This window comes from Adiantum capillus-veneris, chromosome 8, assembly GCF_014529385.1.
Source record: "Adiantum capillus-veneris isolate H3 chromosome 8, ASM1452938v2, whole genome shotgun sequence".
NCBI classification, from domain to species: domain Eukaryota; kingdom Viridiplantae; phylum Streptophyta; class Polypodiopsida; order Polypodiales; family Pteridaceae; genus Adiantum; species Adiantum capillus-veneris.
Window position 1 is genome coordinate 37,740,196 of NC_140938.1, and position 13,416 is coordinate 37,753,611.

Below are 13,416 nucleotides of genomic sequence, written 5' to 3' on the forward strand. Positions count from 1 at the left end.
CAAACATTTCTACACGTTCTTGATCAGTTACTATCCTCTTGATACGGCAAGACATCTTGAAATTCGCTAGAAATAATTCTGCATCCTCTCCAGGCTCTCCAAAGAAAAGAGGATATCCAGACATTTGGCGTTGGCTCTCCATTGAATTAATTTCAAAGTGACGCTTTTTGTTTTTTCTTTCTTTAAAAGATTTACACAATAATATTTTCTAAATTGCAATCTATTCTACAACAAAATAAAAATATTCACATCAAATGACCTATGATAATCAATAAGAGGTAGAATGACAGGGTTTGGTGATGCGAGAATTTCTCCTACTCTTTGGGCACCAAACATGAATACCATACGTTGTTGAAAATGGATTTTTCTACTAATTGCAATGTTTATTCTAATGTGTGGAGTGAAATGGAAGGGGAAAACCTCTATTCCTGGGCCATTATCCATGGTCTATGCATGACCTAATACTCAAAACAAAACAAAAATATAGACGTCCAAACTAAGGTCGTACCTAATCAGAGGCAAAATAAAAGGGTTTACTGAAGCGTTTATCTCGGCCAACCTAAGAGGACCTAAAATCCTACGAATTACTCGCTGAAATTGCAACTTAGTACTAACAATTATGTGTACCTTTTGCCTTGCAATGGGAATGAAAGGATCATACAAATTCTCGTGATTCATGCAACCTACTTGACTATGCTAAAGGTTGAACCTATACAAAAAGATACACAAGTCTTTCCTCAGTGGGGGCACCAAAATTGAGGCGGTCCGGGGCGGGCAACAAGAGAGGCGACCTCTAAACACCCCTCAAGGCTCCCGTGCTGCTCAATTGGGGCTGGGGCAACCACAAGCACAACACAACAACAAACCCACAGCCAAACCAAAACAAGATAGGGGCACCACCTAGTTATGGTATGCAAACTAGGACGTAAGAGAGATTTTGGCACAACCAAGAAGATGCACCACACAACACACACAAACAACCTCACACCAAGACACACATGAAATGGACCAGAGAGAGCTAGAGCAAAGGGAAGAGAGAGAGGGAAGGATCTTGCGTAATACCTTGTTTGTGACTTGCAAATGGAGATGGTTCGTTATGATGCTATCGTAGAACTTGTACAAAACTCACTCAATGCTTAGTGATTGCTAATCATTGCCAAAACACACACACACTGTCTTAGGGTGTGGGAGACCTCTCACCACAATACCCTCTTACAATGGACACAAAACTGGCAATGGAAAACACACTAAAACACTTTCTAAAATCAAGATCAACCGATAAAACTCAAAATACACAAGTCACCTTGAATTTACCAAACCGTATTGCACAAATGGAAGGACGAAGATTTAAACGTCGAATCACGCCTTTGATGCACCAAACCTCAATTTATTGATGATGAAGGAGCATGTAAAATAGTGGTTTTGAGATTTGTGGAACTCACGCTCTCTCACTTGCAATGTGTAGCTTGAAGGCTTCTCTCACACCAAGAGTGAAGCTCACAAGTGGTTGCTACACCTAAGTCTCTCCTCACGCATAGAGTGTTGGGGTGCTATGTGAGATGTTGGAGGTTGTTTTACAAGAAGGAGAGGGGCCTATTTATAGGTTGGAGACCCCTCATAAAGATTATTGGAAATCCTAATTTACAAGCTAACAAATCAGGATTATGAATTTTTTGAATATCAAAACATTGCGGGCCTTCTTTGTCTGCTTGAGTCATGGGTGTGGGCTCAAAAGAGAGCATTATTGATGGTAAATAAGGTGAAAGTCAGTAAGGAGAGAGAAAGAGAGAGAGAGAGTGTGTGTTACTATACACATGTCTTGAGGTGAGGTGTTTTTTATGGTTAGGTCAATGGCTATTTTGTGTTAGTATGTTAGTGGTTAGTGTTAGTAATCACTAGAAAGTTAATGTTACATTTACAATGGGTAGAATGAGGTGGATGGTTGAAGTAAGATGGTTGAATGAAGTGAGAAAATCCTTGTGATGGTGAAGCTTGAAGAAGTTTTGGACTTACTTGTGTAGGTTCTCAAAATGACTATCGATCTTCTTCTTCGTCTTCTCTTCTTTACGCCACCGCTGCCAAGGTTGATCATCGTGATGAAAATGGTAATTCCGTTGATGAGATCTTTTGATTTGCAGAGGTTAAGCATGGTACACATGCTGAATTTATGTATATATATAAGGAGTAAGATGGAATTGTACTTTGGAGATAATAGAGAGAGGCATAGAGATGGTGTATGTACATGGAGAGCTCATATGAGAGCTATGGGAGTAAGTGGGGAGGTTAATGGTGAAGAAGGTGAGAGAAACCATTGAAGGTGCAGGTTTGAGTGAGGGATTGAGAGAAATGTGTGTGTGTGTGTGTAGAGGTGTGGAAAGAGGTGAGAGAAGACTATGGGCTACTTGTGAAAAAAGTGGGCAGACTGGGGTCCACTCAAAAAATCATAGCTCACCGCTGGTAGCTCCAAAAATCATGAAAAAATTTGAGGTGATTATTCAGAGCGTGGGCTACATTTTCTCTTTTGACCACTGCTCTAAATTCGGAGTGGAGATAGGTGCCAAAATTCTCACCAAAAAGCCTGTTTTTATGCTTGCAAAAGTCTTTTAGTGGACCCCTCCTTTGTTGAATTTGTACAATGCATCCAAGAGTGAGCCCCTCCTTTGTCATATCATAATACAAAGCATCCAAGTTGCCCTTGACACATGCATGGAGGAGGATTATTGGTGAATAAAGAAATATATACATGGTGGGACTAGTGTATGGACTATTCATGGACTTTAGCTCAATGAGCACATGGTGTTAGAATAATGAGTAAAAATAATAATAAAAATATGGAGGAGTTATGGATATGGAAAGATATTGGAATCATATGATATGGTCCCTCCTTGAATTATTTTGGGTGAAAGAGGAAAAGGTATGCAAGTAAATAATATAATAAAAGTAACCAATGAGTAGAAATCAATTTTTTGTTTTCACGAGGGTGAGGGTGAAAATGTAGGAGTGATTTGTATAAAGGAAAAATATGAGGTTAGAGTATGTACATATTGGCAAAAAAAATATAATTATGGTGTAAGAGGATGAAAGAAGGTGTACATAGGTTTAATAAAACACACACCTAAGTAGAAATATTTAAATAAAATACCAAAATAATTATAAAAAAATCCTATATTTAGGCCATATATACAATGAAATATTTACACACAAAGAGGCCATAATATACTTTTATTTTTTATTTTTTTTATTTTTTTTGGCTCACCTAGCCCAGTGACTAGCTAGCTGAGGGTTTTTTAAGAAAATATAGGAAAAGCCCCCTAACTCACACACGCCTATTTGCAGTGAAATGGTAGGGATAGCCACAGTGTTTGGGTGATTTTGGTAGGGTGGAGTAACTTAGTATAGCAATTATGGAGAGCCGAAAAACGGCTATCACCGCTTTGCCTTTGACATCCACTTGTAGATATTTTTACCTAGCCATTGGCAATCCCTCTTCATCAAGCTCCCTCGCCCTTAGCATCCACACTATTGGATAGCTAGCACCCTTGAAATCCTTTACTCTTAGGCACTTGTCCCATGGCATCCAAATGGTGGAATCCTCACTAAACCTTGGGAAAACGACCAACGTCGACCAAAACCCGGCAAAACGACCAACCGGCAACCAAAACCCCTCAAATTTTTTTTTTCCTTCTTTGTCCTTAACCCAAATACTCTCCTTCCATTCACATAACTTTTTATGTGTATGTTCTTTTTTGCTATCTTTTTATTGCCCTGATTTTAGCCTCTTTCACCCAAGCCCCACCTTGTAGGTTTTTATTTTTGTAACAAACCTTGAGATATTTGACTATCCACTACCATAACAAATTTTTCATCATGGAGGGTCCTTTTTATCTTTGCTAACCCGAGGCAACCTAAATATCCTTTGCTAGAAGACCTTAGTGATCAACCTACCCTCACGACCTTGCACCCCACCTTACAATTGTACATTAATCTCCGCATACATTTGGTGCAGATGAAACCCTTCCAAGTAAATTATCAATTTACCCTCATTTAAAAGACACCAGTCTTATAGCTTTATGTGGATTGAATCGCCCCTTCTATGTTTGTTTTATCCCTTCATTTTGTACATCAACACCTTGCTAAAATAAATAGCTTTGCCTGCCTTGACCCCACCTTCCTTGCATGATATAACCCACAATTTTAATCATCCGTGACCTTACCTTGAAAGTTAAATACCATCTTTTCTCCCCTTGTACATTCCCCAATCTTTGCCTCGCCTATTTGGTGACCTGTTACTAAGTTGAGTCTGACCTCATTAAACTCTAATACTGACCAAGTTAACCCTTGCCCCACTTTGGTTGTCTTAAAACCTTGCATACCTTAACCTATCACCTCTCCATGCTTGTTATTTGCACCTACCCAACTGGCTTCAATGTTATTTTCATAACCAACCTCTATTTTCTTAAATATCCACTCCTAGGACCCAGTTAACAACCTACCTGCATAGACTTGCACCCCACCTTACAATTGTTCTAAATTGTAAGTCTCCACATGCATCCAGTGGAGATGCAACCCTTCAAAATTCTTTTATCAGTTTTGCCTAAATCACACCAATTTTATAGTTTGTCACCGCTTTTTGCTTCCACCACACTCTTGGCCCAAAACTCAACCTAACCTTCCAGCAGGTTGGGCCCAAACCTTAATCTAAGCTAGCCATGTACACTGCATGCACAGCTCAAGACTTCAATCTTTTGTATAACAAAGTAGGGGTTACGACAAAATCTCTTGGAGAAATCTTATTTTTAAGATGACCCTTATCAAGGATTCTAGTACTTCATGAAACCCCCTAGCCATTGATACCACTTTTTGTAATCTCTCTAACATTGCCAGAAGTTAACACCTTTATTTTTTCCACTCCCAAGAAATTGCACTTACCTTCAACAAAGCCAGTCTATTTCTCGGTATACATCCATCACCATTTAAAACTCTTGAAGATGTACACAAACCCATTGAATGCCCAACTAGAGAATGCCAATCCCCTCACCATTTAAAACTCTTGAAGGTGTACACAAACCCATTGAATGCCCAACTAGAGAATGCCAATCCCCTCACCATTTAAAACTCTTGAAGGTGTACTCAAACCCATTCAATGCCCAAATAGAGAAAGCCAATCCCCTGGGTATACACCCATCACCATTTTAAATTCTTGAAGTGGTACACAAGCCCAAAAAATCCCAATGAATGCCCAACAATGCCCAACAAAGCCAATCTATTTTCTTGGGATACATATCTCCATTTAAACTTTTCAAGTTTTACTCATGCCCAACAAAGCCAATCTTTTTTCTTGGGATACATCCATCAGCATTTAAACTCTTCAAGTTGTACTCATACCTAATAAATGCCCAACTACCCACATTTCCCTCCAAAAGTCATAGAATTTTTCCCTCCAAAAGTTCTTATAAAACCATAAGCTTAAAGAGAGAATTTTGTATTCATGGAATGCCCTGATGAGACTCATTAAAGTCGAAATGCGTTGGCAATTGCCATGTTTAGTGAAATCTCTCTTTTTTCGTTATGATTCCCTTCCCTTTCTTTATGCTTATGTGAAGTACTCGCACGCTTGACTTCTATAACTAGCCAAGGCAACACCCAAGGTTAACAATTTAAATTTCTTTATCTTCACTAAATCTCTATTTTTAGTGATTAGCAGGTCAAAAGAATTTGGATAATTATCCTTACATGTTGAAATATGCACTTGACCTCCGGGTAAGTATAAGGAATTTTTCACCTCATCGTAAGTACATGTTCTTGGTTCAGTTTTATTTTCGCACAAGTTTGCTTACACTTTGCAAGCGGGATGCATAAGCTAGAAGGCTTTCATCCACATGACAAGGTCATGTAAGAGCATTGCATTTTGGGAAAGTAGTGTATTTCAAGAACCACTTTGGTAACCTGTCACTTTCTCTCTTCATTGTTCATTAGGATACTGTCACGGTTTCGTTCCCTATTGCAATAGTTATAGACCTACATGGTAGCACATGTTGTTAGTTGCACGATGTGAAACATGGTTTAGGAAATCATGGAGTTCGGTTTAGCACGTGTGGAGCAAAGTATATGAGGGTCCTCCTCACTCATGTCACTGAGTGTTTGTCATTATCTCCGCACACAAGCACATCTCGTACTTGCTAGATGTCACTTTTTTTGACATCATTTTTTTGGGACATATTTCGCATGTGGAGAATACGAGTCTCTAGGACTGACACTAGCGCCTGTTTCTTAATGATGTGTCGTGACACAGTCCCTAAGTACTAGTCACATCTGTTTGTTAGACCATTTTGAGTACATAGTATCAGGAACAATTTCAGTGGCCAGAAATTGTCGGGTACTAAAGTACAGACTTCTTGAGATTACGAGTACGGTAAACAGCATTGACGGATGGTTGTTTACATACATAGCAAGGCTACGTTTTGTTACTGAAAATCTTTCATTATTGGAACTTAAATGTGATTGAGTTTTCATATTCTATTATGGTCCAACTTTTTTTGCAAAGGCTTTGACGTACCGTGGGAAGTCTTGTCATGAAAATGCACGTTTAGATAAGTTTGTGTTGAATGCATGCACGCTAGGTGTTATTGGTGGAACAACATGCAAATTCATAGACATGATAGCTTACGAAGCATATTGCACCACAAGTATAGTATTTTTATGACATTTATTGTGGATCTACCAACTATCATACGTGGGGAGAACTCGGTATGGGTGTTTTTAGAATCAATGGTCTAAATTGTAACAATTATTCCAATCAAGTTGGTTAATCACAATCGTATAAATTATATGGATTTCACCACATTTTGGTGAGTTCTTTTTTGGGCCAGTTTGTAAACGGTTGGGGAGATATAACAATACATATTACCACTCGTCTAGAGACAGATGGGTAGGTAAGTATTAATTTAGTACTAAAAGATATGCTAAGAGCATACGTTAGCAAGAAGCGACACAATTGGAATGATTACCTTTCTAGGTTGGAGTTTGTTTCTCATGATGCAAAGCATGTTACGACTGGTTTTAGTCCCTGCATGTTATTGTCAGGTTTTCCACCTTGATCATTAGTTCTGATGATCAAGGTGTCTCACTGACAAGAAACAACAGCAAGTCAAGGACTTGGTCGGTGTTGCATATCTAGGACAACATGTCACTTATATGGAAAGTTGTATAGCGGACAAGATTGGAAGCCATTGGTGGAATACGTAAAGACGAACCAATGAACTTGGCTATTGGTGAAGCATAAAGTAGAGTTTGAAGAGATGAATAGATATTTACCACAATCGGAGCAAGAAGTTAATGATGTGATGCTCAGACACATTGCTCTTGGCGGGATGAGATGGTTGTGTGGATAACTATATTTAGCCCCACTATCCCTAAAAAGGGGGACTCGAGCTCTTTGAGTAAGTCTGACACTAGTGTAAGGACAGCTTTGCCCAAAGTCCCTCTCAATTACTCATTAAAAATTTTCTAGCCCTTGTGTTGCTGAACACCCCCTCTCATGCCCCCTGAAAGGTTCTACAAAACCTTTGCAATTCCATTGTTGAGGGCACTTCACAATGTAATGATTCCCTGCTTAATGTCCTTTGCAATCAGCCCACGTTCTTGTTCTTTTTGCAAGAGCCATTTGAGTAATCCCATTCAAACTGTGACTTTGGAGCATCCCCAACCCCCTCTACTAGGATACTTCTTAGACATTACCTGCATGCAAACAACTCCCTTTTTGGGTGAACTTAGTCATCATTTTTTCATTTGGCTTGGTCCCTTGGTACTCTAGCTAGCAGACCTGCACATGCTCCCCTTTGAGCTTTTGTGAGCAAATATGTTAGCTTTTTCTCTGTGCCTATCTATACTAAGCTCATATTCATCAAAATCCTCCCCCCTTTCTTTTGCTCACGCACCACTACCTCCCTTAGCATGAGCTCATAGGATCTGATGAAGAACTAACACAATGATGTCAGGATAGTGTTGCTTATTTGCAAAACTCCTCCATGAAGGAGCAGGGTCTCAAGGCCCTCCATATCCACATGAAACCAAAAATGCCATAATGATTCAGACATGGCAGTCAGTAGATTCTAACATTTTGAAGCTTCTCACTCACTCACTTCAATGCAGCTCATAATATCATCAGTAAGGAGTGTTATTGTGATTTTCACATTGTATAGTGTAGCCACAATATCTAAAATTAATATGAGTTTATCAAGCAAGCTTGCATCTTGAAATGACATCACGAAAAACCTCTCCCGCAGCTTCCGTCTTGCTTTGGGGTTCCATTCAACTGGAGCAGGTTCTTTGACACTCTCCCACAGCCTCACTCAACCGCATAGTGACCTCGTCACCAAGCTTGCAACCAAATTCTTCAGCAATCCCCTTGGCTACAGACATTGCGGCCACTCTTTGAGGTTGGGTGCAGCCAATCTTTCCTTCTGTTGTGCACCCTGTTTCTGCTAGATATTGTGTAACCTGTGTTGTTTTCCCTGATCCAGTTTCTCCAATCGCAACTAAAATCTGGTTCTCATGGACTCCTCTGACCAGCTCAGTTTTCAGCTTGTAATTGGGAAGGCTCCACTAGCCAAATGTGGGTGCCTTACCAAGTGCATCCTTCTTCCATTCCAGCATGTCATATGCAGAGAGACCTACACAACAAAGTTCCTGACTAGCAGGTGGCATGGGATCTCCCAAAGGACGATTCAGATCCTCTGGAAAGCACTCAAGCATGGTCCTTCCCCGCTGCTCTTGCAACTCTCTCCTCTGGTAGAATCTTTAACGTGGTGGGGCTTGCTGCAGGAGATCATTGCCATGCAGTGTATAAAATTAGAGGGCTTTTTCTTCAGCAGTATTGCTATTAAAACAAGTCTTCTCAAGTCTTCTGACATGGAACGCTGTGTTTCCAGGATTGGAAGAAACACGAAATCATGGTAAAGATGATTTCAATGTCCCATACATCAACATGACCCACATGGGAGTAGTTGCAAGATATCAATCTTACTTGAGTTTGTAAGCAGGCGAAGAGTTTCTTTGCTTAATTTCCCGGGTAACATTAAATGTTTCCAACAAAATATCTCTGCCCTGGCCTCTTCCGTGCGTTGCTGCCCAATCTCATCTCTTCAATGATGTTTGCTTCCTCCTGCATGCCAGCAGCTGCGTAGATATTTGCCATAAGAATATAAGCTGTTGCATCACTTTTATCAAGCCGTACTAGTTGCTGGAATGCCCATCGCCCGACATTCACATCTCCCCACTTCTGGCACCCACCCAGCAAGGCAAACCAAATCTCACAATAATCAGAGCATGGCATCTCGTGGATGATGTGCAATGCCTTATCAACATGGCCTGCACGGCCAAAAAGATTGACCATGGAAATATAGTGCTCCAAATGAGGCTTAATGCCATACTTGGTGGTCATATTTAAAAAATACATATGGCCATCTTCAACAAGTCCTCGATAACTGCAGGCGTTTAGCATGCAAGAAAACGTACTCGCATTTGGAAGGATACCCTCTTGCTGCATTGACTCTAAGCAAATTAATGCCTGCTCACTTTCACCAATTTGAGCGAATCCAGCAACCAACGCATTCCAAGTGACCACATTCCGAGTAGGCAGCACCTCAAGCACTTGTTGAGCTTTAATGAGAGCACCACATTTGGCATACATGTCTACCAGAGCATTTCCAAGCACAATGTCATGAGCCAGTAACCCCTGCTGTGAAATCTCATCATGGATTTGTTCTCCCTTATCAACAGCTCCTAGCATCCCGCAGGCTTTTAAAATACCAGAAAAAGTCACCGAATTTGGTAATACACCCTCCCGCCGCATTTGCTCAAAACAATGTAGTGCCTCCTCGCCTTTGTCAAATTGGGCATATCCAGTGATAAGCGCACTCCAAGAAACAACACTACGTGACGGAAGCTTTTCAAGGACTTGTCTTGCTTTTGTCAGGTTTCCACATTTGGCATACATATCCACAAGGGCTGTGCCAAGCACTACATTATTTTGTTGCAACCCTTGTTGCACAATTTCTTCATGTATTTGCTCTCCTTTCTCAACTGCACAAATAATTCCACAAGCTTTCAGTGCGCTGGCATATGTCACTTCATTTGGACAGAGGCCCTCACGTCGCATCTGTTCAAAACACCTCAATGCTTGCTCACCTTGACCCTCCTGGGCATAGCCTGCAATAAGTGCACTCCAAGAGACAACGTCACGGGTCGTGAGCTCCTCCAAAATGTCTTGTGCTTTTGTAAGAACACCGCACTTTGCATACATGTCTACAAGAGCATTGCCGAGCACAATATCATCCATAAGCAAGCACCTTCGGACGATTTCATTATGAATTTGTTCTCCCTTGCCAACTGCTTTCAATCTGCCACAAGCTTTCAAGACGCTAGCAAAGGTTACTGCATTTGGAGAGAGGCCCTCATTCTGCATTCGCTCGAAACAGGTAAGCGCATGCTCAGCTTGTCCCTCTTGGGCATAGCCAGTGATTAGAGCGTTCCAAGAAACGACATCTCTAGTTGGGAGCTCTTCAAACACACGATGTGCTCTTGCGAGAGCACCGCACTTGACATACATATCTATAAGGACATTCCCCAGCACGGTATTATTGTGCAACAACCCTTCTCTGGAAATTTTCTCATGAATGCATTTACCTTGATCGATTGCCTTTATGCTGCCGCAGACTCTCAAGATGCAAGCAAGCGTCATTGCATCTGGTTCAATGCCCTCCTGCTGCATCTGCTTGAAAGCTTTCAAAGCATTTTGTCCTTGGCCATTTCGGGCATATCCAGTGATCAGAGAAGTCCAAGAAAAGACATTCCTATCCTTATGATTGTCAAGCACCTCCTTTGCTTTTGCAAGGGCTCCGCATTTCGCATACATGGCCACTAGAGCATCCGAGCACGCATCGAGAAGCCCCCTTTCCACGATGTCCTCATGCAGTCTAGTGCCCTTGGGCAGGTCTTTGCTTGTGGTGCAAGTCCGGAGCAAAGCCACAAAAGAAAAACTCTCACCATGTCGAATGGCATATTGTGAAAGACCTCCTTGGCAGTGAAGGCGTGCAGAGGTACGTGGCAAGGGGTTTTTGCTGAAGTCAAGGTGTGGGTCACAAGGGAGCGGGAGCGGGAGCTGGAAGAAACACCTTGAAGACCCAGATTGGTCATCTTCTTCAGGGCGGCGGAGTAATCTGGGAGTAGTCCATGGCTGAGGGGCGACTGTGATGACCATTGCTTGCTCCATGGACCACCAAGAGCGCAGATCAGTCCTCACGACACATTTGCCACCCAAGCTTCAGTGTGTGCTTCAGTGTGTGTGCGCGAGCGAGCGAGCGAGAGAGAGAGAGAGAGAGAGAGAGAGAGTGATGCCGTAAACAACTTTGTTCAACAGAGTGAATGGATTGCTGGAAAAATGTTGCTACGAAGTTGCGCATCATGTAAGTGCGCCAGTCCAGTTCAGTGAATGATATACACGGGTGTGATATGTATGACTAATTGTAAGGTAGTTTTTTTGGGAGGTTGATTGATGGAGCTTATGCGGACTTCATGGTGCCCATACGTATTGGCGTGAAATTTAAAAAAACTAATACCCTTTTATTATCTACTAACCTCGTCGTCTATAGTGGCTAATAACGTCTGTAGTGGCTAATGGTACGGAGGACTTTTTTAAATTTCACGTTGGCAGACGATGAGGTTAGTAGATAATAAAAGGGTATTAGTTTTTTTTAAAAATCCCACTAACGTGGCATTTTTTTTTTGCGTGAGCACAGCCGTCGACGAAGACACAGGAAGGCAGCCCATCGCCTCAGCTCGTCCAGCTTGCGTGTAAGCGCAGAGAGAGAGACAGAGAGCCCAACTCGCACGTAAGCGCAGAGAGAGAGAGAGAGAGAGAGAGAGAGAGAGAGAGAGAGAGAGAGAGAGAGAGTCAGTCCTGCGAAGCTAATCGTGGCAGCAAGGCTACAAGGCAGAGGAGAGAGACTCTCTTGTGATCCTGCTCGCGGCTTGCAGAGACAGCGAGACTAGCCGCCATGAGACACACACACACACACACACACACACACACACACACACACACACATATATATATATATATAGAGAGAGAGAGAGAGAGAGAGAGATAGAGAGAGAGAGAGAGAGAGAGAGAGAGAGAGAGAGAGAGAGAGAGTACGGATACTTGGTGGGGGGGGTGGGGGGCGGTTAGTAACTGCTTTCTATTTTCTAAAATAAGAAACTTTCTCTGCCTTTGAAAATTGAAGGGGTTGAGCATTGCTTTAGATTCCACTCAAAACCAACACCACGATTTGGGTGCTCTATTGGGTCGTTTTGAACTTCATTCATTAATTTATCATGAAGATTCCATCTTCCTTAAACTTTTCTGAGCTTCACATCACCCAAGCGATCGTTCGCACGAGCTGTCCTCTCCCACCACTAGCCATTGTTATCTACCTTCTTCATGTTGACAGTCGTATGGCTCTCTCGATTGCCAGCTTGTGCTCATCTTCGCCTTCTGTTGTCCTCCTTCTCTACAGAAGCAAGCCGGGGTTCTCTGCTTATCGACGGGCTCCCACCAAGACTCCTACCAACTTGGGTCTGCCCTTGGTTTGCCCACGGCAGATCCTCTCTCTCTCTCTCTCTCTCTCTCTCTCTCTCTCTCTCTCTCAGCCGTTTTTTGACCTTGTAGACAGCAGTTCACTCTTTTGACCATAACTTGCTCATCCGAACTCCGATTTAGGTGATCTATAGCCTCAATCGAAGAGCACGAAGCCCTCTACGCATTGATGTAAAGACAGAATTTTTCTGTGTAATGGAAGGCTTTGCTGTAACAGCATCTCAGAACTGAAAAAACTGTCAAAACTTTGCGTTTTTGTTGCCGACTTGAAGGCAATGTCAGACACAACTCGCAAGGGTGGAAAAGCCACACTCGCCATGGAGAATGATGCAAAATCTCCAAGGAATTTGGATGCTAATCCAACCACATCGTCTACAACAACGGAAGCAATGATCATGGCTTACTTGATCTCGTTACAAGAAACCGTCAACAAGCAAGGTGAAGAGTTGCGCGCACTTGCAATGGAGAATGGTACTTTAAGAGTTCTCGTTGTGGAGAATGAGCACCTCAAGAAGGTTCTTGAAATGCAAACAACGCGCTTGATGCATCTTGAGAATGAAGTTCAAGAATGTAAACACTCTCTTGTGGACATGAATGTAGTGAAAGAGCGCTTGAGCAAAGTTGAGAGTGATCATGTATTGAAAGAGGAAACGATAGATACAATACGACATGATGTATGTGAGATGAGAAATGCATCCAAATCATGGGCTGATATATGTAAGGATAATGTGGTTTCTACATCTCCTATCACGCAAGCCGTTGTCCAAGCAAAGAATGTA

General features: G+C 41.9%; 1 protein-coding gene across 1 annotated transcript; it reads right to left on the minus strand.

Annotated features, from left to right (window-relative positions):
* Nucleotides 1–7,593: 7,593 nt before the first annotated feature.
* On the minus strand, nt 7,594–11,477 carry LOC147451980 (pentatricopeptide repeat-containing protein At3g09040, mitochondrial-like). The gene has a single exon (XM_086517827.1). It carries the CDS (start codon nt 11,270–11,272, stop codon nt 9,077–9,079), a length of 2,196 nt encoding a protein of 731 aa, XP_086373953.1. The 5' UTR covers nt 11,273–11,477; the 3' UTR covers nt 7,594–9,076.
* Between the last annotated feature and the right edge of the window lie 1,939 nt (nt 11,478–13,416).

Excerpts from the sequence above, each read along its gene's own strand:
- LOC147451980 (XM_086517827.1), bottom strand. The coding sequence starts at position 11,272 with ATGGAGCAAGCAATGGTCATCACAGTCGCCCCTCAGCCATGGACTACT.